Source organism: Zootoca vivipara, chromosome 3 (genome assembly GCF_965207765.1).
Source record: "Zootoca vivipara chromosome 3, rZooViv2.hap1.1, whole genome shotgun sequence".
Taxonomy (NCBI): domain Eukaryota; kingdom Metazoa; phylum Chordata; class Lepidosauria; order Squamata; family Lacertidae; genus Zootoca; species Zootoca vivipara.
The window spans coordinates 100,600,876-100,627,239 of record NC_142586.1 but is presented as its reverse complement, the minus strand read 5'-3'; the positions used below and the strand labels follow the sequence as shown (position 1 = coordinate 100,627,239).

General features: G+C 42.8%; 1 protein-coding gene across 1 annotated transcript in view; it reads right to left on the bottom strand.

Moving 5' to 3' along the window:
- PRKCE (protein kinase C epsilon) overlaps positions 1-26,364 on the bottom strand; it is a 321,969-nt gene that overhangs the window by 57,023 nt on the left and 238,582 nt on the right. The window contains exon 10 of the mRNA XM_035111183.3: positions 24,667-24,840. Coding sequence (XP_034967074.1) covers positions 24,667-24,840 — 174 coding nt within the window. The remainder of the gene's footprint in view (positions 1-24,666; positions 24,841-26,364) is intronic.

Below are 26,364 nucleotides of genomic sequence, written 5' to 3'. Positions count from 1 at the left end.
TGGAATCTTCCCATTTAGTCTAACTGTTAGGGTGCCAGCAAGTAGGCACACTGAAGAGCAGCAGACAGGGTCTGCTTCCTCTGTGGGGGCTTGCCTCTGTGGGGGCTTGTCAGAGGGGGCTAGCCACCACTCTTCCTCGTCTGTCTCAACCCTGACATCAACTTTTTAATGTAGATGTTGTTTAATTATCTTATTTTCTTTCTTTTAAAAAAACCAGCCAGTCAACCAACCATTTTTAAAATGTTGTACTTCCTATTATCTGCTTTGGGAATGGAAAGAAGAGAACTTGGGATATAGATTCCAACCAATGTTCCTCGCGTCGTACCCACAAGGCATATACAGTTAGTTGGACCTCCAAGAAAATGAACAGCTCCTATTCATTGCCAGCAAGCCAGCCACTCCCTTTTGCAGTGCATTGAGCATGCCAAGCCCTCATTGGACTGTTTGCTTCTCTCTCCCCGCAACAAACTATTGTACTTGGGTTCCCCCAAGTCTGCTGATACATCCTCTCCTGTACACAGACGGGGAACAAATCCACTATTAGCAGATAGAATCCCTACATATTTAGGGAACGGAACTTGACAAACAGATACCATTTTTGGCGGCACATCTCCATGTTTCTTATGATGTGTGTTTCTTTGGACAGAGGCCAAGGGCTTTAAAATTAGCTTAAACCCAGCCCTCGCTTTACACACCAGTTTTTGAGGTTTCGTAAAGCTTAACTCTTGGGTTTGTCGTGGCACGGAAAAAAGACTGTGGAAGAGCTGCCACCCTGTTAGGAATCCTCATAAAAAAGAAAGATGCTTCTGAAAGGAATCTACAGAATGTATTTTTCTCCTTTTAAAGATAAACTGAGAAAGGAATGCATACGCTTATGGATATTGTTAAGAAGCTACTTAACACAGGTTGCGAAAGTGACATAAACAGTGCCGTTTTCCCAAATCAGGCGACGATCTGCCCCCCACCCCCACCCCAGATGCTTGCCAAACCACAGATGCGTGAGGCAGGCGGGAAACAAACCAAGCTTTGGAGATAACTTGTGGTTTTTTGAACAAAACATGCTTAAAACAAACCGTGGCTCTGTATTATGTGCAAATGTAGCAAACTTAGATGCAGTTGAAAGAGAAGCTGAACTTTCCTCTAGCAACTACATGAGACTCTCTGGGAAGCCTGGCATTAGAACAATTTTCTCCTGGCAGAAAAGAAGCCCATTGCATTCATTTCATGCAGCGTATAGTAAGTCTAAGTGCTGATTAGGATCAAGTAACTTTAAAAACCATTATGATTCAGTTCCCTAAGTAATTGGGCTGAGAGGGCCCTTCAAGATGGACTTAATAAAGCAAGATTTACACTCTGAATATCTCCACAATACTCAGACTCATTCTCCCAGCCGGAAGTCTCATTCAAGCTCAATGGAATTCATTGGTGCCCCCCTCCCCCAATTGCCTTCTGCACATAGGAAAAAAAATAAACTAGTAATCAATTCACACAACCTCAAATGCCTCTTAGACAACTGGTTCCGTTTGCTTGTCAGGTGGGCTTGTTAAGGGCCGAGCCAAAGAAAACATGTCGCTATGTCTGTGCTGAGCAAGAATAAAACAATAAAAAATTATTTCAGCTGCTACAGCTCAGGAAGTAAAACAAAAACACTACATGGAAGCAAAAAGGCGGGGAAAATCCTGGCTTTCAGACTCCTTGTTCTCTTTTGAACCTTATTGTCCAGCTCTTAAAATAGGCACCAGGCTGAATTGAAGTTATGTCAATTCTTTAAAAACAAACAAGCCCCCAAGCCAGACCTGGTTCAGTTTTTCATCTAAACCCAACCTGCAGTTCACCGAGCCAGATACAGCCATGCCACAAATTGTACCTACCAAGAAACAGCTACGGTCAGCTTCATATAGAAAGCAAGTGAGATCTGCAGTGTATGTTCAGTGCCATGCAGGAGTGCTCCCATGCAACAGCAGTGGGGAACCTCATGCTTGGGAGCCGAGTGCGGCATTCCAAGTCTCTCTGTCCAGACCTCAGGCCTCTTCCCCACTCCATACCCCTGGCCCTGCAAGATGCAACTATCACTGGCCCCGCTCCACGCCACCCTGTCTGCAGGACCGTATTCTTGAACTGTGATGATGTCTCTTGTTTGTCTGTAAGAAGGGTGTGTATGTGTGGGAGGGCGTGTGTGTCAGAAAACTCTGACTTTCGTATGCTTGGAATGCAGTGTGCTACATAAAAATAAGATTCTGTACTTGTTGCTCTCTCTGTTTTTGCCCCCGGCCTCACTCTCGACTGCCATGTGGCCCCCAAAAGGTTCCCCATGAGAGAATGTGGCCCTTGAAGTGGAAAAAGGCTCCCCCCCCTGCTATACAAGCCAGACAGCCATGCCCCTCTCTAGGAAACTCCGTTCCATGGCCTCCACTCTGATTCTTTGTTCTTCTTCCCAAGTGACACTCAATGTCCTGTGACTGCTGAGCATCTCAGTCCTGACTCCCTGTGCATGCCGACACGGAAAATGATGCCAGTTTCTCATTCCACTGCAACCTGCTATGTCTAAGGACTCATCCACACTTATCTTTTGCCCCTTTGCCCTTTCTAGGCACAGGTCCACCTTTAACCCACCATGTCTGAGTGCTCCCCTCCCCCCCCGCCGTTTTTTGCTCTGGCATTTTCACCACGGAAAACCGCTCTTTAATGTTGATTCGGAACAAATGGCAAATTGGGTTTTCTGCTGTTTGCACCGATTCAGTGGTAAAGAGCGGGTTTTCAAGGGGAAAGTACCGGGGCAAAAATAGTGCTTGGACACGGAGCTTTAAAGTGAGGACCTGTGCCTAAAAACAGGGCCTGGATGAGCCCTGAGAAACAGAAAGCGGGAGAGGTGATGCAGATAGGGAGAGGTTCAGTTCTCAGTGGATGTTGTCAGCAGAGGCAAGGTGCAGGTTTAACCCCAACACCAATGGCATCTCTTTATACCCTCTAACATTTCTCATGAAAACAGGGAAGTCCTATTCCAAAATAATATTCAAAATTGTATTATTTATACCCCGCCCATCTGACTGGGTTGCCCCAGCCACTCTGGGCAGCTTCCAACATATATAAAAACATTAAAAATAATAATACCTTTATTGTTAATGTACAACCTGTGTACAATGAAATTAACCAAGCCTCCCCCACCCCACAAACACTCAATCTCATTGCACTCTGTGTGCTTGTCGCACAACACACCAACCCCGAAAGTCAGTTGCACTATATTATTTTCTGTTCAGCAGCCTAACAACCCACAGATAGAAACTGTTTTTTAGCCTGTTGGTACAACTGATTATACTTCTATATCTCCTGCCCGAGGGTAGAAGATTAAAGAGGTGCTGGCTAGGGTGTGAATCGTCCCTGAGAATTTTTCTCGCTCTCCTAAGGCAACGATCCCTTGCGATGCCATCTAGCGGGCTCAGGGGACATCCCATGATATCATGTGCTGTGTTCACCACCCTCTGTAAAGACTTTCTGTTCATGACTGTCAAGCCAACGTACCACACTGTGATACAATTAAAATAAAAACTTCCCTATATAGGGTTGCCTTCAGATGTCTTCTAAAGGTTGTACAGTTACTTATCTCCTTGGCAAGGGAGGGGTGTGTGCATAACTCCATACCCTCTGATGGAAATGGGGACGTCCTACCATACCCTTCAACATTTCTACGATGAAAATGGGGACGTCCTAATGAAAAGCGGGACATTGTGGGATCAAATCAGAAACCGGGATGGCTTCTGCAAATCCAGGACTGTCCCTGGGAAATAGGGACACTTGGAGGGTCTGATCTCTTTACTGTTCCCTTTAGGAATGGGTGGCAACCATTCACATATATGGGAGAAAACGAATTGCTGAAACTTGGGGCATTGGCAATGTTCGTGCCAAAGCCCTTTGTTCCTCTGTGTGTGTGTGTGTGTGTGTGTGTGTGTGTGTGTGTGTGTGTGTGGATTCAGAGTGCAATTGCAAGTCCCACCCTTCCATCAGTTGCTTATCAAATTTTCTTGTAGCAAACAAGAAAATATTTTCTTGTAGCAAACAAGAAAATATTATGGAATGAACTTTTTCTCTTCCAAGGAAATTTGGAAGTTAAACATTATGGAAATGTAGGTTGGCTTGACTGAATAAATATTTACCACCCCCGACCCCCTGAGAAAGAAATTTGTTCCTTCCAAATATTTAATCCACACAAGGAAATCAGCAGGGCTCTATGCCAATTTATAGAGGTATTATTATTATTAGTAGTAGTAGTAGTAGTAGTAGTAGTATAAATGATGATGATGTCTCTTCTCTAAGGAAGCTGGCCATTTTTAGTCTCTGCTGTGCTACAGTGGTTTTACCTTTGAGTCATACACTGTAGAACATTTGTGTGCATTTTTTCCTTGTTGGTTTAAGGAGATTAATCTAGCATACAAAATGACAGTGTGTTGCAACAAAGCTTTAGGCATGTTGAGAACTTGTTAAACTGTAACTCTGGAAATGATGCCAAATCCATGACTGAGAAAGGCAGGGTTGAGTTCAGCTGAAATCACCGGAGCTGTTCCTGTTTATGCCACTGCTAGCTGGCGAGCTTGGGACAGATCTGAACATTGCATAAACCCACAAATCAACAGAGGCTTCGCCATGTTTATAATTATTAGCCCGCAGCTCTGTTTTTTTTGTTTCATTCTTCCATCAAATTTCTCCATAATTCCACACTGAAACACCATGCGGAGGAAGTGAGGGCAGAGCTGCACAAGCCATGCGGAATTGATAATAGAAACCAGTTTTCGCCAATCTGGTGGGAGTTGTAATCCAAAATGTTTGGAGGGCACCAGGGAAGGCTGATGGAGACCATTGTGAGTGGGTGCATGCACACGAAAGCTCATACCTATGACAAACTTAGTTGGTCTCTAAGGTGCTACTGGAAGGATTTTTTATTTATTTATTTAAAATTTAGTGGGGCATGGCAGTATATTGATATTTTAAAAGTCAGTTCCGTAACGCAACAAGTACCGCAGTGACAGGAAACATTGGAAATCGGGACAGGAAAGCTAGCATTATAATCAGTAAAACTAATGGCGCAAAATTGCACGTCTGGATGTAGCCAACGACAGCTTTACAGAACTAACTCACAGGACTGCTGTGAAGATGACACTTAACTTGCAAGAGAAACAATCAACAATCTTAACTGTTTCTCTGCAGAAAAGGGGAATTAAAAGTCTAGGGTTGCAACAGTCACTTAGGTTTCATGGTTGTCTGCCCCTCTAAACAAAAACAAAGGTGGCCTTTAAAAAAATATCAATTATTCTGGCACAGTCCTGAATGTGCAGCCTTAAAAGCATTTCTTGGAATACCTAGGGACATATTACAAAGGCGGCGCCAGTGTAGGAAGGCACAGTTAACCTTGACAAGAAGGAAAAGGGGGTATTTCAACAATAAGCATTTTCCTTTTTATTAGCAGCTGGCTTCTTGAACTTCACTTAAGCAGAGGAAGCGTCATGCAGCTGGGCTACTGCTGTTACAAAGAGTGCTCCCCCCCAAAAAAAATCTTTTTAAAATAATGTTAGCATAAAGGATAGCAGTAGGAAGATGTACAACACTCCCACAAACATTTCTTTTGTGAGCCTGCATTCTTCACTTATCTTAAGGGCTGTAGCTGCTGGGTCTTTCTCTCTCCTAAACTGAAAGTCTAGCAGCGAACAGCAAAAAGAAAGAAAGAAAGAAAGAAAGAGAGAAAGAGAGAACATACAAAGAAAAGAGAAGTTTTGCTCCTTCTCTCATTGGTGGACCTGAGACCACCAATGAAGCCAAGGTTTGGGAGAGAGAAAAGAAAGTGCTGCTTCACATAAAGGTAAAGGGGCCCCTGACCATCAGGTCCAGTCGTGTCCGACTCTGGGGTTGCGGCGCTTATCTCGCTCTGTAGGCCGAGGGAGCCGGCGTTTGTCCACAGACAGCTTCCGGGTCATGGGGCCAGCATGACAAAGCTGCTTCTGGCGAACCAGAGCAGCGCATGGAAACACCGTTTACCTTCCCGCCGGAGCGGTCCCTATTTATCTACTTGCACTTTGGTGTGCTTTCAAAATGCTAGGTGGGCAGGAGCTGGGACTGAGCAACGGGAGCTCACCCCGTTGCAGGGATTCGAACTGCCGACCTTCTGATCAGCAAGCCCTAAACCCACAGCGCCACCTGGGTCCCATAGAACATGATATTATGTTCACATAGGACATAATAAAGGTATGGAATTCACCCCACAGTACTAATGGCCACCAGCTTACACGGCTTTAAAAGAGGACTCAACAAATGTATGGGAGATTTGGCTATCAACAGTTAATAACCACCCTGTTCATGTTCCACTTCCATTTTTGCAAGCAGTGAGCCTCTGAATAGCAGTTGCTGGAGGGAGTGATGGTGCCTTCCGGTTCTCCTTGCAGGTTTCCCAAAATCATCTGGTTGGCCACTGTGATGACAGGATACTGGATTAGAGAAGCATTTGGCCTGATCTAGCAGGGTTCGTATTATGTTCTTCGGATGTTTACCAACCTCAGAAGCTATGGGAAGCGGCTCAGATTGACTGGGGCAACCCAGTCAGATGGGTGGGGTACAAACAAACAAACAACAACAACGCCTCACTCAGGGCTGGTGCTCTCAAAGGGCAACGAGGCAGCCGCTTAGGGTGCAGACCTCAGAGGGGCACATTTCTGACCTTTGAGGGGCACAGTTCTATACAGATTAGTTTTGTGGTAGCTCATAATTTTTTCATAATATTTCACTTTTATTTTGTATTTCAAAGGATGTTGTCATTTTTGAAGTAATTCATACATTAGAATTTTTTTAATGTATGTATGAAATAGATAGACCACAGAGTTGATTGGAGGAGTGTGTGTCATTAATTGGAGAATTGTATCACAAGAGAAAAAAATATCTAGAATACACTCTATCAACCACACCTCACTACAGTAATATCTCTCTTTGTGTAAATCTGTGTCTATGCGTGTGTACGGAATACATGATGGTGAGGAAGAGTTATTTTCCTGTCCGGGCGTTCACTCATATAATAGCATTTTAGTCTCTAAATCTAAAAGTCTGCAGGAATAAACTAATGCAACTGCTGACTAATGCCGTTAGAATATTTTAACCATGCAATTTCACCTTGCCTGGGTGGGGGAATGTTAAACCAAGCTTGGGTGTGCTATTCTGACTTTCAAGCAAATCTCGGCCAATTCTTTAAATCAAAGGTGTAAAGGGATTAAGCTTGCAAGCCTACACACAACCTGTTTTTTTTAAAAAAGCATTATGCTCTTTAACCTGCCTACATCAAAAAGGCAAGCAAGAAGTCAGAATGCCTCAATCAGCAAAAAGCCATCGTGGCTGTAACGCTTGTTCATGCAACATAAACTGTACTTCAAGGAAGCTCAGCTTGGGAAATGGAGGTATCTGTAACAGTTGGCGAACGGCTCCTACGACATAAATAGGTTAATAATAATAATAATAATAATAATATATTATTTGTACCCCGCCCATCTGGCTGGGTTTCCCCAGCCACTCTGGGTGGCTTCCAATCAAATATTTAAAACACAATACAGCACTAAACATTAAAAACTCCCCTAAACAGGGCTGCCTTCAGATGTCTTTTAAAAGTAGGATAGTTGCTTATTTTCTTGACATCTGATGGGAGGGCGTTCCACAGGGCAGGCACCACTACAGAGAAGGCCCTCTGTTTGGTTCCCTGTAACCTCACTTCTCGCAACGAGGGAACCGCCAGAAGGCCCTCGGCGCTGGATCTCAGTGTCCGGGCTAAACGATGGGGGTGGAGACGCTCCTTCAGGTATACAGGACCGAGGCCGTTTAGGGCTTTAAAGGTCAGCACTAGCACTTTGAATTGTGCTCAAAAACATATTGGGAGCCAATGCAGGTCTCTCAGGACCTGTGTTATATGGGCCCAGCGGCCACTCCCAGTCACCAGTCTAGCTGCCTAGATGTATGTTCGCATACATAGGTTTTTGTGACAGGGCAGGCTGTGATTTATGAACTCATTTTCTATACCATCCTGCTTTGATGGAAAAACTGTTTCATGTGTTCCCACTCTTCTATTTTCATAAGTCTAGAAAGCCCTGCTCTCCATTCATATCAAGGAGGACCTTTAAGTTGTTAGCAAGTGTTTTGCACAGACGCCTACAACTGAGTACACTGATTGTTCTCCATCACTAGAGAGGGAGAAGAAATTCAATTTAGTTTGCATTTAAAGGTGAACCTACCTAAATTCCTGAAACAATGTGTTGACGCGGCCAGCCTGTGAAATTCAAACTGTTCCAAATTTTGCAATATAATTATCCATCCAAGTAATGGATACAAAAATGCATGTGAAAGGTAAGGTATGCTTAAAAATATGTATATTCATGAAAATAACATCTTCATCATTAATACACAAATATCATAAACATGTATATTATTATACAAATGTGGACTATGTTGGGGAACACTGGGTGTAAATTTAAGGCTTGCTGAGGCTCACTCCCATAGCACTAAATTGCTGTTTAGAATGATGGGCAAAAAGATCAACTGAGCAATTGCATTACATTGCTGCAAGGACTAAAGACTCTCACACTGTTTGTAGGTTTCCCTACTTTCCATTGGTTGTGCATTGACACTGTCCTCTTTCTGATGGTGATCAATGTTTCATCGCCTTTTCTACAATGCAAGCACCTCGAAAAAAGAACTGTAATTTTAAGTTGTGAACCATCCTGAGATCTGCAGATGAAAGGCAGTATATGAATTTAATGATGATGATGAGGATGAAGAAGAAACTGTGTTACTTTGAATTAAATCATTCAGTTTTATTCAATGATATGATTCCTGAAAGGAGGAATGCAGTAGACATACTTTAAAAAAATATTGCATCATGATAGTGAGATTCTCAACACAGGAAACGCAACTCTAGGAGAAGAATTCAGGGACAACCATACAGAACTAACATAAGTAAGAATCTAGTGCATGTTAATTACTGGAAATCAGCAACCTCTGTTGACATCAGTGTAAGGAAATGAACTCCGAATTCGTAGAAAATGTAGCACAAACAGAAGAGAAAGTACAACTTGTAAATAGAACATGCTATCTATGGGTTTTTCGGGGGTAAAAGAGAGCTTTGGCTGAATATTGGTGTATTTATTTTGAATGATTGCCCACCAATTCTTAACTAGGCTACCTACTGGCGAGGGTGTGTTGGTGGAAGTCTAACTGCAGTGACGCCCTTAGTTCAAAAGTGCAGAGACCTGAATGGCAAAGAGTTGCTGAAAGCTTCAAGGTTCAAACTGTTCAGAAAAACAGAATTTCTGTGTGGTGAGGGGGGATTTTACTACTACTACTACTATTTCAAAACCAGGGCTGGAAGCTGGTTACCGAAAAGTTAAATATAACATGGCTAAACTTCATTGAGATTTTTTCAATAATTTAATTTCCTGCTCCAAGGGGCCAACTGATTTTTAGGGAGAGAAGCAGCAGGCTGTTTGCATATCTCTAGAAAGGAAGCGGAAATTTGGCGGGGATGCAGGAGGAGAATGAAGGAATCAATGTGGCGCTTCCAATCTGCTAAGCATCAACAGACTGCAGAACAATGAGTGAAAAGCAACAAATCCTATACTGTATAACGAAATGACAGCCATGCCTATGCCATTCAAATCTTACATGTTTGCTGCAGGAACACACCACCCTGTCCTGATGTGATAATGAGGAGGTCTTCTATGTCTACTAGATCAACATTTCATGCACTTAAGAATGAATTTGGCCCTCAGATGTCTAGAACAGCAAGGTCCTGTACTCTGATGTCCTATTTGTCAGGGAAATGAGGTCATTTTAGGTCTGAATGTTCTCAGAGTATTTTTTTTTTTACCAAATCCAGTTCTCAAATTAGATTTTTCAAACTGAAATCCTCTTTCTCCTTGTTTGATATTTCCCATGTGCCTGGACTGGACTGCAATATGTTTTTCTTGCAATGTGAATTCAGACTACGGGATGTTCCAACAAGTTTAGAAGGAGTTATATAACTCATCTCTCTCTTCTAGGGGTTTTAAAATTAGAATTAAAACGTTACGGCAGAGGTCCTAGAACAGATTGAGATTGATCTCTTGTGTTAAAAAAAATAAAATAAGCAAGGTCTTGAAAAGTATATGTCCTGAGTTAGGGTATCATTGCCTTGTCTTTACCCAAAAAATCCAAGGAACTAACGTTAACTGCTTTGGTTTGCTGTGGAGATTTCTTTTCAGTTCAGTTAGAGATCACTGCCCAACTTTCACAAAGGACCTGAGGGCAAGAGAAAAGCTGTTTAATGAGTTTAATCCTTTAGTGTTGGTAAACCTCATGACAAATAGAAGCTAAATTTTCGGTGCAGTTCTAAACTTGTTGATGGGTGGTAGTCAACTAAAGTTTACCCAGAGTAATGCACACACCTACGCTCTATTAATTTCAGTGAGTCAACTCTTACTACCCATTGTGGAGTATAAGGAGGGTACAGGTTCCCTGCTTCTGTTCTGGAGGCTCCTCCTGGTACTCTTTAGTCTTTTGAATTTCAAAATTATACTTTTGAAAGAATAATAATTTTTGGGAAATGACTATAGTTTCTTCACTCGAAGGTAGTGAATGTCTGAACCGGGCCAGAAAGAGAGGGGAAGTCCTGAAGAAGATGTCTTTAGAACTATAGGAAGCCATGCGGGATCACATTCATCCAGTGCTTTACCAGCTGCACTGGCTCCCGGTGGAATACAGGATCAGGTTTAAGGTGCTGGTTTTGACCTTTAAAGCCCTATGCGGCTTGGGACCCTCATACCTACGGGACCGCCTCTCCTGGTATGCCCCGCGGAGGACAAACAACAATACTCTGGAGATCCCAAGCCATAAGGTGGCTAGATTGGCCTCTACTAGGGCCAGGGCCTTTTCAGTATTGGCCCCAACTTGGTGGAACGCTCTTTCACAGGAGACCAGGGCCCTGCGGGATTTGTCATCTTTCCGCAGGGCCTGCAACACAGAGCTGTTCCGCCTGGCCTTTGGGTTGGACTTAGTCTGACCCCTGTGTTTTCCTCCCTCATGGCTTGGATTTATGGACTACTTAAAATCAGGCTGCATTTTAAATTTTAATACTGTATTTTAATCTGTATTTTAATTAATTGCTTTTTATGTTTTACTGTAATTTTATTGGTGTGAGCCGCCTGAGCCCGGTTTTGACTGGGGAGGGCGGGGTATAAATAAAAATTATTTATTTATTTATTTATTTATTTATTATTATTATTATTATTATTATTATTATTATTATTATTATGCTCTGGATATGATGTAAAAGCAAAAAGAATCACGCTTGCTATATGCAGGCGGAGACAAAGGAAAGCGTCTTCTCTCAAGATCAAATGGAAACGTCTCTTGAAACAGCCATTCAGAACTTTCTCATAAGGTTTGACTTCTAGCATTTAGAAGCCAGAGTAATTTTGGATTGGTGGGGAAGGAGTGATACTACCATAATGGGCCTGATTGCAGGCGGAGATTAAACAGCGTACAGGGGGGAGGTTCAAAAAGTATCTCCATGGTGCTTAGAGAATAACTTTCACCTAAATATTAGTAAGACAAAGGAGATGGTGTTGGACTTCCGGTGGAAGAGAGGGGAACCTGCCCTGTTGTATATCCGGGGGGGGGGGCTGTGTGGAGAGAGTCTCCTCTTTTAAATTTCTGGGAGTTTACCTTAGTGAGGAACTCACTTGGAAAATCAACATAACTCAGGTGGTCAGAAAGGCCCAACAGAGACTCAATTTCTGCAGGGTCTTGCGAAAGAATAATGTTAAACAACAACTGATGAACTCCTTTTACCGGTCCACAATAAAAAAAAGTGTCCTCTCATATTGTATATGAGATATAATTGTATCACAGTGTGGTACGTTGGCTGGACAGCCGCCGAGAGAAAGTCTCTACAGAGGGTGGTGAACACAGCACATGATATCATGGGCTGTCCCTTGAGTCCGATAGACAACATCACAAGGGATCGTTGCCTTAGGAGAGCGAGAACAATTCTTAGGTATGACTCACTACCCGGCCATCACCTCTTTAATCTTCTACCCTCGGGCAGGAGATATAGAAGTATAATCAGCCGTACCAACAGGCTAAAAAATAGCCTCCATCCGTGGGCTGTTAGGCTGTTGAACGGAAAATAACATTGCGAAATTGACTTGTGAGGTGGTGTGTTGTTCAGTAAGAGATTAAGTGGGTGGTGGGGGAGGCTTGTTTAATTTCATTGTACACAGGTTGTACAATGACAATAAAGGTATTATTATTATCAAGTATGGGTGTGGAGTTGGTCTGTCTTTTAACATTTTATTTGCACCACACAGTCTCAATGGAAATGCTCCTACCTCCGAAAGCTGGCTGCTCTTGTTGGTAGAGAAGCGGTCACTGGAAACCATTGAAGTGTGCAATTTTCTTCATGATTCGTGCAGGAGAGCAAGGCTTCAGGATCCCCCTCACTATAGCCAAGATTCTGACTGAAGCAGACTCCTCATGTGGAGGTGTTCTAAGCATCTATTTCACTGTGTGCATACTGCCTATTGGTGCACAGCCTAAATGCATGATTGCAGCAAAGATGGCGGCTGAAATTGTAGGCCAGGACTAGCCCACAAGGCCTGGTGACCCTCCTCACATGAGTGTTTGTGAACTCTCAAAGAGTGTAGGTAGCAAGTTCTAATTTGTTGCTGAAGAGTGCCCATTAAGAACAGAACAACAACAACAACAACAACAACAACAACAATAATAGAATGCACATGGAATTTTCTCCCTTCCTTTCCCTGCACTAGTACTGTGAATATACAAATATATAGCAGTGGCTGAGGCCTTAATATGGTTGCAGCATTTTCTCATTCTTGTTTCACAGCAACCCTTTCAATACACAGAGGTGGCAGAAGGCTGTATCACTGTATCTAAGTAGCTCGTCCACTTCTCCTCCATAAAACAGAGTGCTACGGCTGCAGTCCTTAAGTCAGCAACACAACAGATTTATATTAAACAGAGCTGTCTACAAAGATGCGGCCTGTCCGTGCTCAGATAGTTTATGGTGCAAGTGGAGCAAAAACTGACAAAAGGCAAAGACCCAAGAAAGGGGTGCTTCAGAGCACACAGAGAACTGTGCGGGAGGAGAGGGTCAACCAGAAAGGAAACCAAAGATAAGCGCAATATATATTTGACATGAAATAGGCCTCTGTGTATTTTCTGAGGAATCATTATATCTGAGAGGAGCCACGACTGCTTTGCCTATGTAAACAAAAGTTCCGCAGAGCAGCTAACCAGTTCATAAATTAGCCCGTTGCAGCTACACACAGGACATGCCTAGATCAGTCTATCTGCTCTCACACATGGAGATCTCAAAGCAGGTGGTGTTAAAACTCTGCCGAGGATACTGGTTGGGATTCCCTATATCCCAAGAGCCTGGAGCATTCACTATAAACCTTTAAAGCCCTGTGGCAGAAGCAAGGAGGGAAGATGGAAAAGATAATCCATAAGCTTCATGTCTGCTCAGAATTTAGCATAGCTATCGGCTACCTCCAAGATTAAGAGGCAGCGTGTCTCCGAGAAGCAATTCCCAGGGCCATTGCACATGTCCCACTTATATGGTCTGATCCACAGTGCTTTTCCTATTATGAGAGCCCCACCCCATAGTCGCCTTTGACTGGATTTAACCATCCAGGGGTTCTTTACCTTTACCACCCACCCCCTTGCACCCCAAAATAATGTATTTCTATATGGTTTTCTGGCTCTATTTGCAGTTTCGTTTTCAGTACAGCTCTTGGGGCAAGGTATTTTATGCTCTGGGTCTTGCTTTAATCCTCACACCCCACCCACTTCTGTTTCCCTGAAGTCTTGCCCTTGTGCACCGGGCATGGTCCCTCCCTAACAATCTTGTGCTTAGTGAAAAGGTCTGAAGTACTATATTTAACTGAACGTCCCCTTCAAACGTTTGTACATGAAAGCGGAAGGGGTGTGTACCTCTGGCAACACAGCTAATGGCCCGAACTTTTAGCAAAGCGGGTATCTTGGTTACTTGTAAGCAAATGAGTAGGTAACCGACAGAAAAGGTGTTGTTGTTTTGGACAAAAAGGAAGAAGGGGGGGGGATACTAACCCTTCCATTGTATGGAGATAAGATCTAGGAAAAACTTTTTGTTTTGTTTTGTTCTTTCTAGTGCTTTATTCAAATTTATTTCTTTATTCAAATATAACATCCTTTCTACTAAGACACAGTGTTCTCTCTCCTGTCTGGGAAACAGTTTGACTTTTTAACGCCACTTGCCTTTCGTGTTACTTTAAATAACAAAAACAGAACCGGCAAATCCTTGCGTATCCCTCGACTCCTCCAAGCAGATGCTTCCATACTTGCCCCCAAGAATGTAAACAAGCTTAGAAGCGCCGCAAGGCTAATGGAGAAAACATGAGCTTTCCTTGGGCCAGACCAGCAACGGCTCCAATTTGCTATCGTGCTTGTAGGTGGGGGCCCAGTTAACTAGGCAAGTCTGCAAAGTCAGTGGGCGCTGCTTCATTGTGGCACAAGGCGAGACTGCCCCACCAACCCTGCCCTGCCCTGAGCCAGTCTCCCACCTGCCTATATTCCTACTTGCAACCGGTTCAGAGGGTGGTACCAGCTCCACTCCTTCTCGACCTCAGTGTTGCCTTTGAGGAACTCGGCAGAGAGAAGAAAGGGCACACAAACAGAATGCATTGGCTCTGCTTGGCTTTAGTCCTGGTTCTGCCTAATACTGGCTCTGGCTTCCCACAATGTTTGGGCTCCCGGCTTTCCATTCTACCAATGGGCACCAGCCACCACTGTGTAATGCTCAGCAGTGACCCTTCTACAATGACAGCTTCTACAAGTGTGGTGTCCGTGGAGCACCCAGATACGCACACTGCCTGGTCTGCCCCCCGCCCCCAAGCTAGCCTGCTGCACTCAGGAGTGATGGGAATTCTTTGGCCAGGCTCCACTGATGAAACCACCACCAATGCGGCAAATTTCTACACATCAGCATACTTTACTAGGAACTGGGTGACTAAAGCTCCCAACCAACCAAACTAGCACCTCAAAAACTCATTCTAGCGTGATTGTGAACATGGGGCCATGCGTGCGCACACACAGGTTTTTTGTCATGCTGTTAATCCCAAACAGTCTTTTGCGCGTGAACTGTAAAAATTGTATTTGTTTGACTGTGCTCTAGTGGCTGATCTGAAATCTTAAGAGTAAAGATTGATTGTTTTGAACACCTATCTCTAATAATAATAATAATAATAATAATAATAATTACCCCGCCCATCTGGCTGGGTTTCCAACAGAAAAATTAAATAAAATAATCTATTAAACATTAAAAGCCTCCCTAAACAGGGCTGCCTTCAGATGTCTTCTAAAAGTCTGGTAGTTGTTTTTCTCTTTGACATCTGGTGGGAGGGCGTTCCACAGGGTGGGTGCCACTACCGAGAAGGCCCTCTGCCTGGTTCCCTGCAACTTGGCTTCTCGCAATGAGGGAACCGCCAGAAGGCCCTCGGTACTGGACCTCAGTGTCCGGGCAGAATGATGGGGGTGGAGACGCTCCTTCAGGTGCTGTGTAACTCAAAAACACATACAGTCTTGTGGCTCAGTTTGTAGAGTGTGAGACTCTTAATCTTAGGGTGATGGGTTTGAGACCCATGTTGGGCAAAATAATCATGCATTGTTGGGGGCTGGACTAGATGACCCTTGCGGTCCTTTCCAACCCTACTATTCTATGATTCTATTACTGTTCCAATATAAGTTACTGCTTTATTTGGGAAGGGATGAGGTATTCGGTGGCTCTGCAAAAACAAACAAAAACAGCTTGTACTCAACATAATTGATCATGCCAGTAAGTTAACAGTTATGTGCCATGTGTGTATGAATTCCACAATGCTTAGTTTGTTGAATTCTAGTCTGTTAATGTAGTTAATATTGTTTTGTGGAATTTTTAGATGTTTTGTTAATAGTGTTTTATAGAATGCGGTTGTTTCACTGGTGATTTGTTAATTATTCTGTATGATTTATGTTGTATCTGTGATGTTCTATTAAGTTATTGATATTTATCGTTTGTGAGCTGCTTTGTGATTTGTGTGAGTGAAAAGCAGCATAGAAATATAGTAATAATGTGGTTTATTCTGTCCCTTCAGAAGACACTATAGGTGCATTAGGTATATGTCCCTGTGCCAGATTGTGCACTGAGAGTTTCGCTGTAAGGATTATCACTGCAAATAAGACGGGCTGGCAAAAGAAAGGGGAATGCACTTGGATTTGAGGTTTCTTGCAAGCCTTTTTTGGGGGAAAAACTGTATTATCATTGTAAATAGAGTTACAAGGGGAACGGAAAACAATACACAGATATAGTGTTACTCACATGGTTGAGTTCCCCTATTAGCCTTGGGGATATATGGATTACACCACTGTGTTTTCCCCCCTATATTTAACAATACGTTAACCTAAACAATAAGGATGGCAATTAATCTCCTTGGGCACATCACCAGAAACAATTCTTTTTCTGCTTTTCCCACAGATGGATCATTTCAGGTTGGGCGTTTTTGCAGAAATTCAGTGGTTTTGCTTAATGAAATCTTCCCAAGTTCAGATCCTTAAGTAAAGCTCAAGGCCAAACCTAGTTTAGGAATCTCATACAAGCATCACTTGCCAGTTCCTCCAGCCCTGTTCTGAGTAATTTATGAAATGCATCCCAACCTCACAACACAACACTAAGTATTTAGCTGTAATACCAATGAATAAATATTTCTGTCCCTTGCAAAGTGCAGGAGTGGGAATTGACACTCATGGTTAAACAAACCAAACCAAACCAAACCAAACCAAACCAAACCAAACCACCCCAGGGTAGACATAGGCTGATTGCAAAGACAAATGGGGTGGCTTCACCTCAGTCCCAGAGCTTAAGTGTAAATGTAATGTTAAACAGCACAACAAGACAGTGTTAATCAAATCGCCAAGACTGCCATCTCTACACCCAGATCTGCTTTGCCAAGACCAACGCCTGCTGCTTCTGGCATATAGGGTGCTGGAGGAGACACTTGAGAGTCCCATGGACTGCAAGAAGATCAAACCTATCCATTCTTAAGGAAATCAGCCCTGAGTGCTCACTGGAAGGACAGATCGTGAAGCTGAGGCGCCTTAATCCTACACTATAATCACAAAGAAAGGGTTTTGTTCAGGACTTAGCCTAAATGGTGATCAAATGACCGGTCTGGCGAAATCTGTGCGATTTGCAATGGATTACATCATCAAGGGATTACCTTTCATAGATTGTTTTCAAACTGGGAAGGTTGGCAATAGAACAAAATTACTACTTTAGAAGTGGTGGTGGTGGAAGTAAAAGTTCAATGCCCCAAACTATTCAGTGGAAACTTTGGGTCTGAACTGATTGAATGAAGAAGCTTGATTGTGTGTGTGTGTGTGTGTGTGTGTGTGTGTGTTGTTTTTGTTTGTTACTATGTTATGCATCTTTGTGTTTTATACTGTAAACCAACCTGTGATGAAGGGTGGAATAGAAAGTTGACAAGCCAAACCAAACCAAACCAACCCAAACCAATGATAAGTGAACACAGGGTTTGGATCACAGAAATAGGGAGATAACAATTCTTTGCATATATTATTATTAATTATTATTATTATTATTATTATTACCGGTATTATTATTATTATTCAAGGGGTGCTGAAGAAAGGTAGGGAAAAGAGACATTCAGCTCTGACACTCCCAATCTCTAGGAGTATCAATCATCTGTATAAGTCCATAATTTATGATGCATAACATATCATTACACCAGGATTCACTCAGAATCAAACAGATTATAACAGAAAGTTAGATGTGGTATGTGCAATCAAATCTGTTTTCTTTAAAAAAAAAAAAGGCAGTTATCATCCCCGTCACTCATCCAATGATTGATCTGATGAGCAGGGTGGAATTATTTTGCATTCTACTTAGGAGGCTAGGCTCCACCCACTCCAGCACTGTGCCTACATTAAATTGGATTTGTTTTTACTTCTGCTGCTGCCAAGAGTAAGGGGAGGGATAAAAATTACTTGGGGAGTCAGGCCAGTCCCACTTGGACATAGCACTTATTTTTATGTATGGCATCAACATCAGTCTAGCTTTAAAAGAACCTATGGAGAATGAGTTCAGATTGCTCATTGACATCTTGAGTTCTCCGCCACTCTGCCTTAATGATCAGATGCCTATGATTGCTGTGTATTTTCTGGGGGAAATAAATCCAGTTAACGCTGCTGAGGGGCTGCTGAGAACAATGGAGCTTCAGTGAGCTAACGGGGCTTTAATAATTTTCCAAGGACAGCTCGGAATGACAGTGCAGCATATCAGCAAGTCTCTCTCTCTCTCTCTCTCTCTCTCTCTCTCTCTCTCTCTCTCTCTCTCTCAAAATCAGGTCAGTAATCTGGACACAACGGGGGCTTCTGTCTGTAGGACAATAGGAACGTTCAACATTTACTCAACTTTGCCATACTGCTTAGGAAAAGTCCCCAAACTCCTGAGCTACCACAACTTCATTTGCAGGGCTGTTCTGTTTGCTTTCTGAAAGGCACAAACTCATAAAACTTCACAGTGTGGTGGTCCAATGTCTTTCATTCTTTAATTATTACAGGCAGGCAGGCTTTTTTATTTTTTAGAAAGCCAATTCATCAAGCTCCCAGCCATGACACCCGTCTTTCCAGAAATTAGGCCAACACAGGCAGCAAAAAGAAGCCCCCGTGAACCCTAACCCAAAACTGTTTTGACAAGCTGCCTGAAAATATACAGGGAGGCAGCCTGTTCCACATCCAGGGCCGGTGCACCCATGAGGCAAGGTGAGATGACCGCCTCAAGCAGCAGGATCCACAGAGGCGGCAGATCCCACCTCCAAGAAATGCATTGCTGCACTCACTAATTGGAAAACGAGTAAAGTACCATCTAAAGAAGAATGGATTAATAAATTGAGTGAGTACCTCTTGATGGCAAGATTGACAGCAGCAGTAAGAAACCAGTCCAAACAAAAATTAAGAAATGAGTGGAAAAGTTATGATGATTACATGAAAAAACATTGTTCGAAAGAGGACATGCTAACATGCGTTGAGTAGGAGATATGAAGAGAAATATAAAATAAGCAGAGTTTGATTTGGTATTATTAGTATTATTGTAGAGTCTCAAAGTAAATAAATGCACGAGTGAATATAAGAGTGGAAATGGAAGTCGGGAAAATGTGGAGGGAAGCAGGGAGGGGAAAGGGGGGGAAGAGGGGGAGGAAATGTTGTTCTGTTTTGGTATATTTATTTATATGCTCAGTTTTGTTTTTGGATATTCTTATAATTTCTATTAAGTTTTGTAATCTTTCTTTATTGGTTTTTTTTTGTTAAAATTTTGTAATGCTTTTAAAGATTTAAAAGAAAGAAAGAAAGAAAGAAAGAAAGAAAGAAAGAAAGAAAGAAAGAAAGAAAGAAAGAAAGAAAGAAAGAAAGAAATGCATTGCTGCTGCCATGGTGGCAGTGGTGTGCTCCCTGGAAGCTGAATTTACTACCTGCTTGTAAGGCTCCACCCCCCCACCCCCACCCCCTGCATGCCACCTCTATAGTGGTTTATGGTGCTGCTGGTTTCCTCCCCCCCCCCACTACACACCCAGGGAGGAAATAGTGGGGGCTGCCCTCTTGGATCTCCTGGGCTCTGCATCCGCCTAGCATGAGCACACATCATCTTAGCAAAGAGAAAAGTGAGACAGAGGAGAAATATATTTCTATAGCAATATGAAATCTGAAATTTGGTACACGCTAGAAAAAAAATTGAACGGGAGGATTTTCTTTTTTTACACGCAAGTCAAAACTCAGAACACTATGTTTATCTCCAGCACAGAACAAGCAAAACCAAACACAAGACATACCATTAGTCAAGAAAACTCCGATATGCTAAAGAGGAGGGTTCGAGGAAAGGAGACAGAAATTTGTACAACCAAGCTATAGAGCGTACTGACGAAGGAGATTGTAGTGGCAAAACGGACCTATGATTCGGACTCAATTCTCAAACATGTCTCGGCTACTCTTTGGATGAATTTACAGAACATTTCTGAATATAAGAGAACGTCTTCTTTTATTGAATATAAGAGAACATATTCTTCTGCTCCGGAGAGTCAAAAATTGGCAAACGACCTGAATCAGTTTTATAGCAAAGTCAAGCATTTATCAAGTAGAGCAATTCACTCGGCGCCAGAGGCACCAACAACCACCTCAACCTGTTCTGAAGTCACGGCAGGGACAGAAGGCAAAAGCTCCAGGCGCAGTCGGAGTGGCTCCTCTTTGCTTGAAATAGTGTTCTGCACACTCTGATCCTCACACAAATATTTAAGAGATATTTTGTATAAAGTACGTTTACATTGCAAAATTAGCCAAAGCCAATTCCAAATATGTAAGTACTTGGCAAATAAATTACTATTCTATTCTATTCTATTCTATTCTATTCTATTCTATTCTATTCTATTCTATTCTATTCTACTCTACTCTTGAATTTCCTCTGCGAATTAGCCTTAGGTGAATTTCCAGTAGCAACAAGAAACGCTAGTTGAAATTGCTAGTTTTATAAGGATTATAATGGCACCAGCATGTCAAGCGTTGTATGCACTGAGGGAAAGATGCACGGCTCCTCATTGCCATGCTTCATTCAGTATTTTATCATATTTTGTATATTAGGAAAAGTTTGGTGGGTATTTTTAAATCAAAGTGTATTTGCGGGTCTAATTAGATATCTCACTCACACACACACACAAAAACCACACCAAAAACCGCTTTCATACCAACATCTGGCAATCACAAATGGCCTCCACTGGGGTGCAGAATATGAAATATGACCCTCGCAAACTTCTAACATGACACGCAGCAGTAATATTGGACAATGTAAATGTACCTTAAGTAGATTACACTCATCCAGCAGAATATGCACAACAGGTTTAGCTGCTTAGCAACCTACACAGAAGACGATCAGCTAAAATGAATTACAAACCATTGATTAGGCCCAGACAAATATAAGACTGACCAGCCACAGTCAGGTTAATTGGCACTCTAAATCACAAATGGCACATTTTGCCCCTCAAGCCACCATTATGAGAGAAATTTAGACTGCTGTCCACAAATCAGCTACTGGAAAGTTGCCAGGGCATATTTTGTCAATGGGATCTGCAAAGGACAACTCCAGAGACATTTCTTCTTTTTCTTTTGCTCAATAAAAGCAAGGGAAATTAAACAACTCTTTTATCGTGATTGTGGAAGAGACTGATACACATATTCGTCTTTCCTCTTTTTTTTTCCTTTAAAAAAAAGAGAACCTGCCAAGTTTGTAGTACGGAATGGTACCTACGTGGTGTGGTCATGCTAGGCATCAGCACACAGGCCAGATGATGGGGGCACCAGCATCCTGGCCAAGTCCACAAGCACTGGATGTGCCTTGGGCGCCCAGCTGGCCAGCAAGGAGCTATAAGCTGTCATTTAAAATTTCCCAGAATGCCTCAGAGCATCCAATGTTGCATCGTTCTAGGGATGGACAACCCATGGGGCTTCCGGACATTGTTGGACTCCAGCTTCCACAAGTCCCCAGAGTGCATGGCCAAATGGTCAGGGATGCCGCTTCCTACCTGACAGACAATAAAATTTTAGGACTGCTGAAAGTGACTCGAGAGAGGCCAACACACACCTGTTCCTCTAGTCCCACTGTTCCCTCTATTCAAACAGGTTTGGCTGGTTTTCAGTTTGGCTGGTTGTTTTATAAGTCGAAACAAAGTGAAAAAATTCCTTCCAGTAGCACCTTAGAGACCAACTACGTAAGTTTGTTATTGGTATGAGCTTTCGTGTGCATGCACACTTCTTCAGATACCAATACCAATAACAAACTTAGTTGGTCACTAAGGTGCTACTGGAAGGAATTTTAATATTTATTTTGTTTCGACTATGGCAGACCAACATGGCTACCTACCTGTAACTTGCTTTATAAGTGTTCTGGTTTTCTGGGGGGTTTTGTGTGTGTGTTTTTTTAAGATGGTGCATGATGTTATTGTAACCTGCCCTGGGACCTTGTAGTGAAATGTGTGGTGTGAGAAATCTTATAAACAAGCTAAGAGCTGCTATACCGTATGTCAAGGCATACATAATACATGCAAATACGCACTTTGCCACCGAGAGACATCTTATCTGTATTGGAATTGGAATAGTTATCACATGTGAAATCGTTTTAGGTTGTTTTTACATATGGAGTTATTTCTTCATTGTTGATGCCTTTTCTGTGAAATTGCTTTGAGGTATTTTATGGGAAGAGACTCATAAATGGGTTCAAATAAATAAACAAATGCCTGCTATGTAAAAGCAACAAGATCTGCCTGTGTTTGTCCTTTTGAATAGTTTAAAAGATAATTCAAAACTGATTACAATGCAGCTCCTACTGCATGTATGAAGTTACGTAACCACCTCATTTCTTTCAGAGAGATAGAACCAAAGTAATGGGGTTTTGGGTGCCTCCCCCCCCCCCGTTTGGTTTTTCCCTTTTTCGGTTTTTCCCTTTCTTTTTGTATCTTCAGTGCCACCTTCTGGCACTTTAAAATCAACACATATATTTTAAAAGTCCTTTTAAAAAACCCCAACACTGTTCATTACAATGGAGGTTGCACAAGAAAATTGGTTGCTGGACTACATAATCATTGACTTTAAAAAAAACATCTATTTGGCAAAGCAGCATTATAGTTTTTTGTTTTGGTTTATAAAGCATGCTCAACATAATGTAAAATGAAGGAAACAAATCCCGTTTAAATGTTCACATACAGAAAAGAGAGTGCAGCTTCCCACAAAAAGACAGCATCTTGGCACCAATGACCAGAATGTTCGGAATGAATGAATCAGTTCATCCACTGAATTCAAGCTATAAGAAAGGAGATTCCAACTAAAAATACAGAAGAATTTTCTGGTGGTAAGAGCTGTTCGACAGTGGAACGGATTCCCTCAGAAAGTGGCGGGCTCTCCTTCTTTGGAAGTTTTTAAGCAGAGGTTGGATGGCCATCTATCATGGATGCTTTAGTTGAGATTCCTGCCTTTCAACTCTACAGTTCTGTGATGCTACGATTTATAACCCCCTGCACTTCCACATTTGTTCATTCATAAATCTGTTCTATCCCATTCGCACATTAATCTGTGATTTTCTTAACCTAAGTATTCACAATGAAAAATGCTAGGAAGATACTTCTGTAAAACGTGTTTTGCCTCAAAACATGGATTATCCAATCGCCCAAGCATCCTACTATAAGGTATTTCAAGAGAATATGCATTCCACCAAGACCGCATTCTCAAATAATCAGCCTCCCCTTCAAAGGTCTACCTCCAAAGGTAGCTAGATTACAATTTCCTTCATCCCTGACCGTTGGCCATGCTTGCTGTGGCTGATGGGAGTTGGAGTCAAGCAAAGCATCTGTGAGGTTCCCAATCACTGGTTTAAGTGAAGGAAATACCTAACTGTTCCCTGCAAAATTTTACATGGTTGAATTTCTCTTCCCACCCCCAGCAAAAAAATTTTTATAATTCATCATAATCCAACAAAACGTAGTCATGACTAAGTCACCATTAAATCACTGGGGTTTCAAGCTAGTCACAATTAAATCTTATTTTGTTGTTCTCAATTGGATTTAGCAGAAGATATCTGGATTGCCCCCAACATTTTAAATCTTCCTTCCTGCCATTTAAATGGAATATTATTTAAATATTTGAGAGCACAGAGCTCTAGAGAAGGACGAATCTGGCTAATTCTACTTCATGTCTCTTTCAAATGTTGAAACAAATTAAAAAAAAATTCCCTCCAGCAGCACCTTAAAGACCAACTAAGTTTTTTATTTTGGTATGAGCTTTCGTGTGCATGCACACTTCTTCAGATACACTGAAATGGAAGTCCCCAGACGCTTATATGTAGAGAAAGGGTGGGGAGGGGTGGTGGAAATGGGTGATAGCTGTTGACGACTATAAACGACTGCAAATGGTCTTGCATGAAAATATCATTAGCCATAATTCCATTCTAGTTTCACATCCCTCTCATATGCCATATTAGAGTACATATTTAAATCTGTTCAATTCTCCCAAAAATATATATTTAAACGTGTATTTTGATATATTTAAACTGCCAAGAAATACACTGCAAGCTGAGAAATCCAATGGATAGCTGTTCCGGCCCACCCATTAGTGGTGTAGATCAGGTCATTTTGCAGAGAAATCCACAGAGATCAAATTCCTCAAGCATCCCTATAAAAGCGCTTCTTAATCATCTTTCATCTGACATAAACAGGATCCAGTTGCTCCAATTTGTTTTCATATGCTGTTCGGTTTAAACTATTTGGTTTTTTTCCTCCCCTGAACAAAGCATCCCATTTCAAAGGTATTGCCCTCTGAGATGCAAACATTCTATTCTTTCTTTTATCTAACCGTTCACAGGATGACTTTGCTAGGTACAAATTCATTCTGTTGCAGCCAAGAAGGGGTTCTGGCTTACAGTGCTATGTGTTTCGGCTGCACCTTTCATGAGCTGACTGACACACAGGCCAGGTTCTGCGGAGGTTTGGTTCCTCAAGTCTGGGGATATAAATTTATAGAACCTACCTTGGTCTGGAAGCAGCAGTAGAGCTGTGTTAAGTAAGGATGCTTCCGTGCTAACGCCAGAATCCGTTTTTCTGTCATTGTACAGTCGACGTCATCATCTTGTAGGATGACATCTTTCTTTAAGACTTTCACGGCGTATACTTCATCTTTGCCTTTTAGCTCGGCTAGCATGACCTACAACAAAGAGGCAACTGCACTTTTACACTGGCAAAGAGCAAGTAGTTCACATGCTAAACTAGCTAAAAAAAGAGATATTAAATGGAAGTTATGCGCTAGTGGAAGTCAGCACAACAATTCCCGTTAACGCAATGGGAATCCCTGCTCCCCGCAAATCAGCTCCAGAGAGTTGGGGGAGCTCCCAGAATATCGTGTGAGGAAAAGAGATGGGCGATCATTCCATGTGGCAAGGAAAAATGCTTCCGCTGACGAAATGATCTCTTTAGTGCTACTCTGAATAAAAACTCACTGAATGGAGAGAGACACACAGCAGACAATCTTGATGCAAAATGCCTTTCCCCACAGCATCTGAAAGACCACTTCCTTCCCTACAGAGCTTCTCAAACATTAAGGCAACCATTTTGGTAGCTCCACCACCCTCAGAGATTGGGAAGGCAATCTCTGCGGCCACCCCTAAGGGTTGGAATTTCCTCCCCACAGAGGTGCGTTGGGCTTCTTCACTGTTCAGCTTTAGAAGAATGCTGCAGACACCCTTCTTTACCCCCGAAATGCGTCTGTTCATGGTCCACCCAATATTCCTGTGGCTGCAATTTGTCTTAACTGCTTTTAATTCTAAATTGTAGATGGTTGTCACCCACCCTGGGACCTGCTGGTGGAGAAAAGGCAGGGAATAAGATAATAATTTCAAGCGGGCAAGTGGAGAACTCCAGTATTCCTAGTTTTTAGATTTTCCTATAAAAGGATTGTTCCTCTCTTTAGTGGTGTGTGTAAGGTGTGTGTGTGCGTGGGTGTAGCAAAGGGGGCAATGGGGGCTGTCCGCCCCGGGTGCCACCCTAGAGGGGGGTGACATTTGGGGTGCCACTCGTGCGGCAGCCTATACGGCCGCTGTGCATGAGCAGCAGCCTATAAGGCTGCCACGCGCCAGCGGCACCCCATACGGACTGCACATGTGTGGCATCCCGCATGCGCGCAGTTCCTACAGGCTTACGGCGCTGGCGGCCTTACGGGCTGCCACTCGTGCACGGTGGCCATATAGGCCGCTACGCAAGTGGCACCCTTTTACGGGCTGCCGCTCTCACACGGCAGCCTATATGCAGTGCACATACGCAGTGTTGCTACGTAGTGACACATGCGCCGTACGTAGCGGTGCTGCGCATGCACGCCACATGCAATGGCGTGCATGTGCAGGGTGCCGGAGCAGCTTCCGACACTGCTGTGTGTGTGTGTGTGATCCAGAGCCTCCAAAAAGCCAGTCTCCAGTGCCATAATAAGTATGGTTCCTCAGGCGGCTAGGCAGACTAGGCCGCACGGAGGAGAGATACACACTAGCCCACAGTTCCAGCCTGAAATGCTACCCAGGCCTCTCTGTCTGGCCCTCAGGACACTCCCCAAGCAACAGCCTCCTCCCCAAGCCACACCTCTCACTATCCCTGCTTTGGACCCTCCTGGAGTTGCTTTTGCCTGGTTGGAATGCAGTCACTTACTTTTACCCTGATTCTAATTTTCAATCTGTATTTCAAT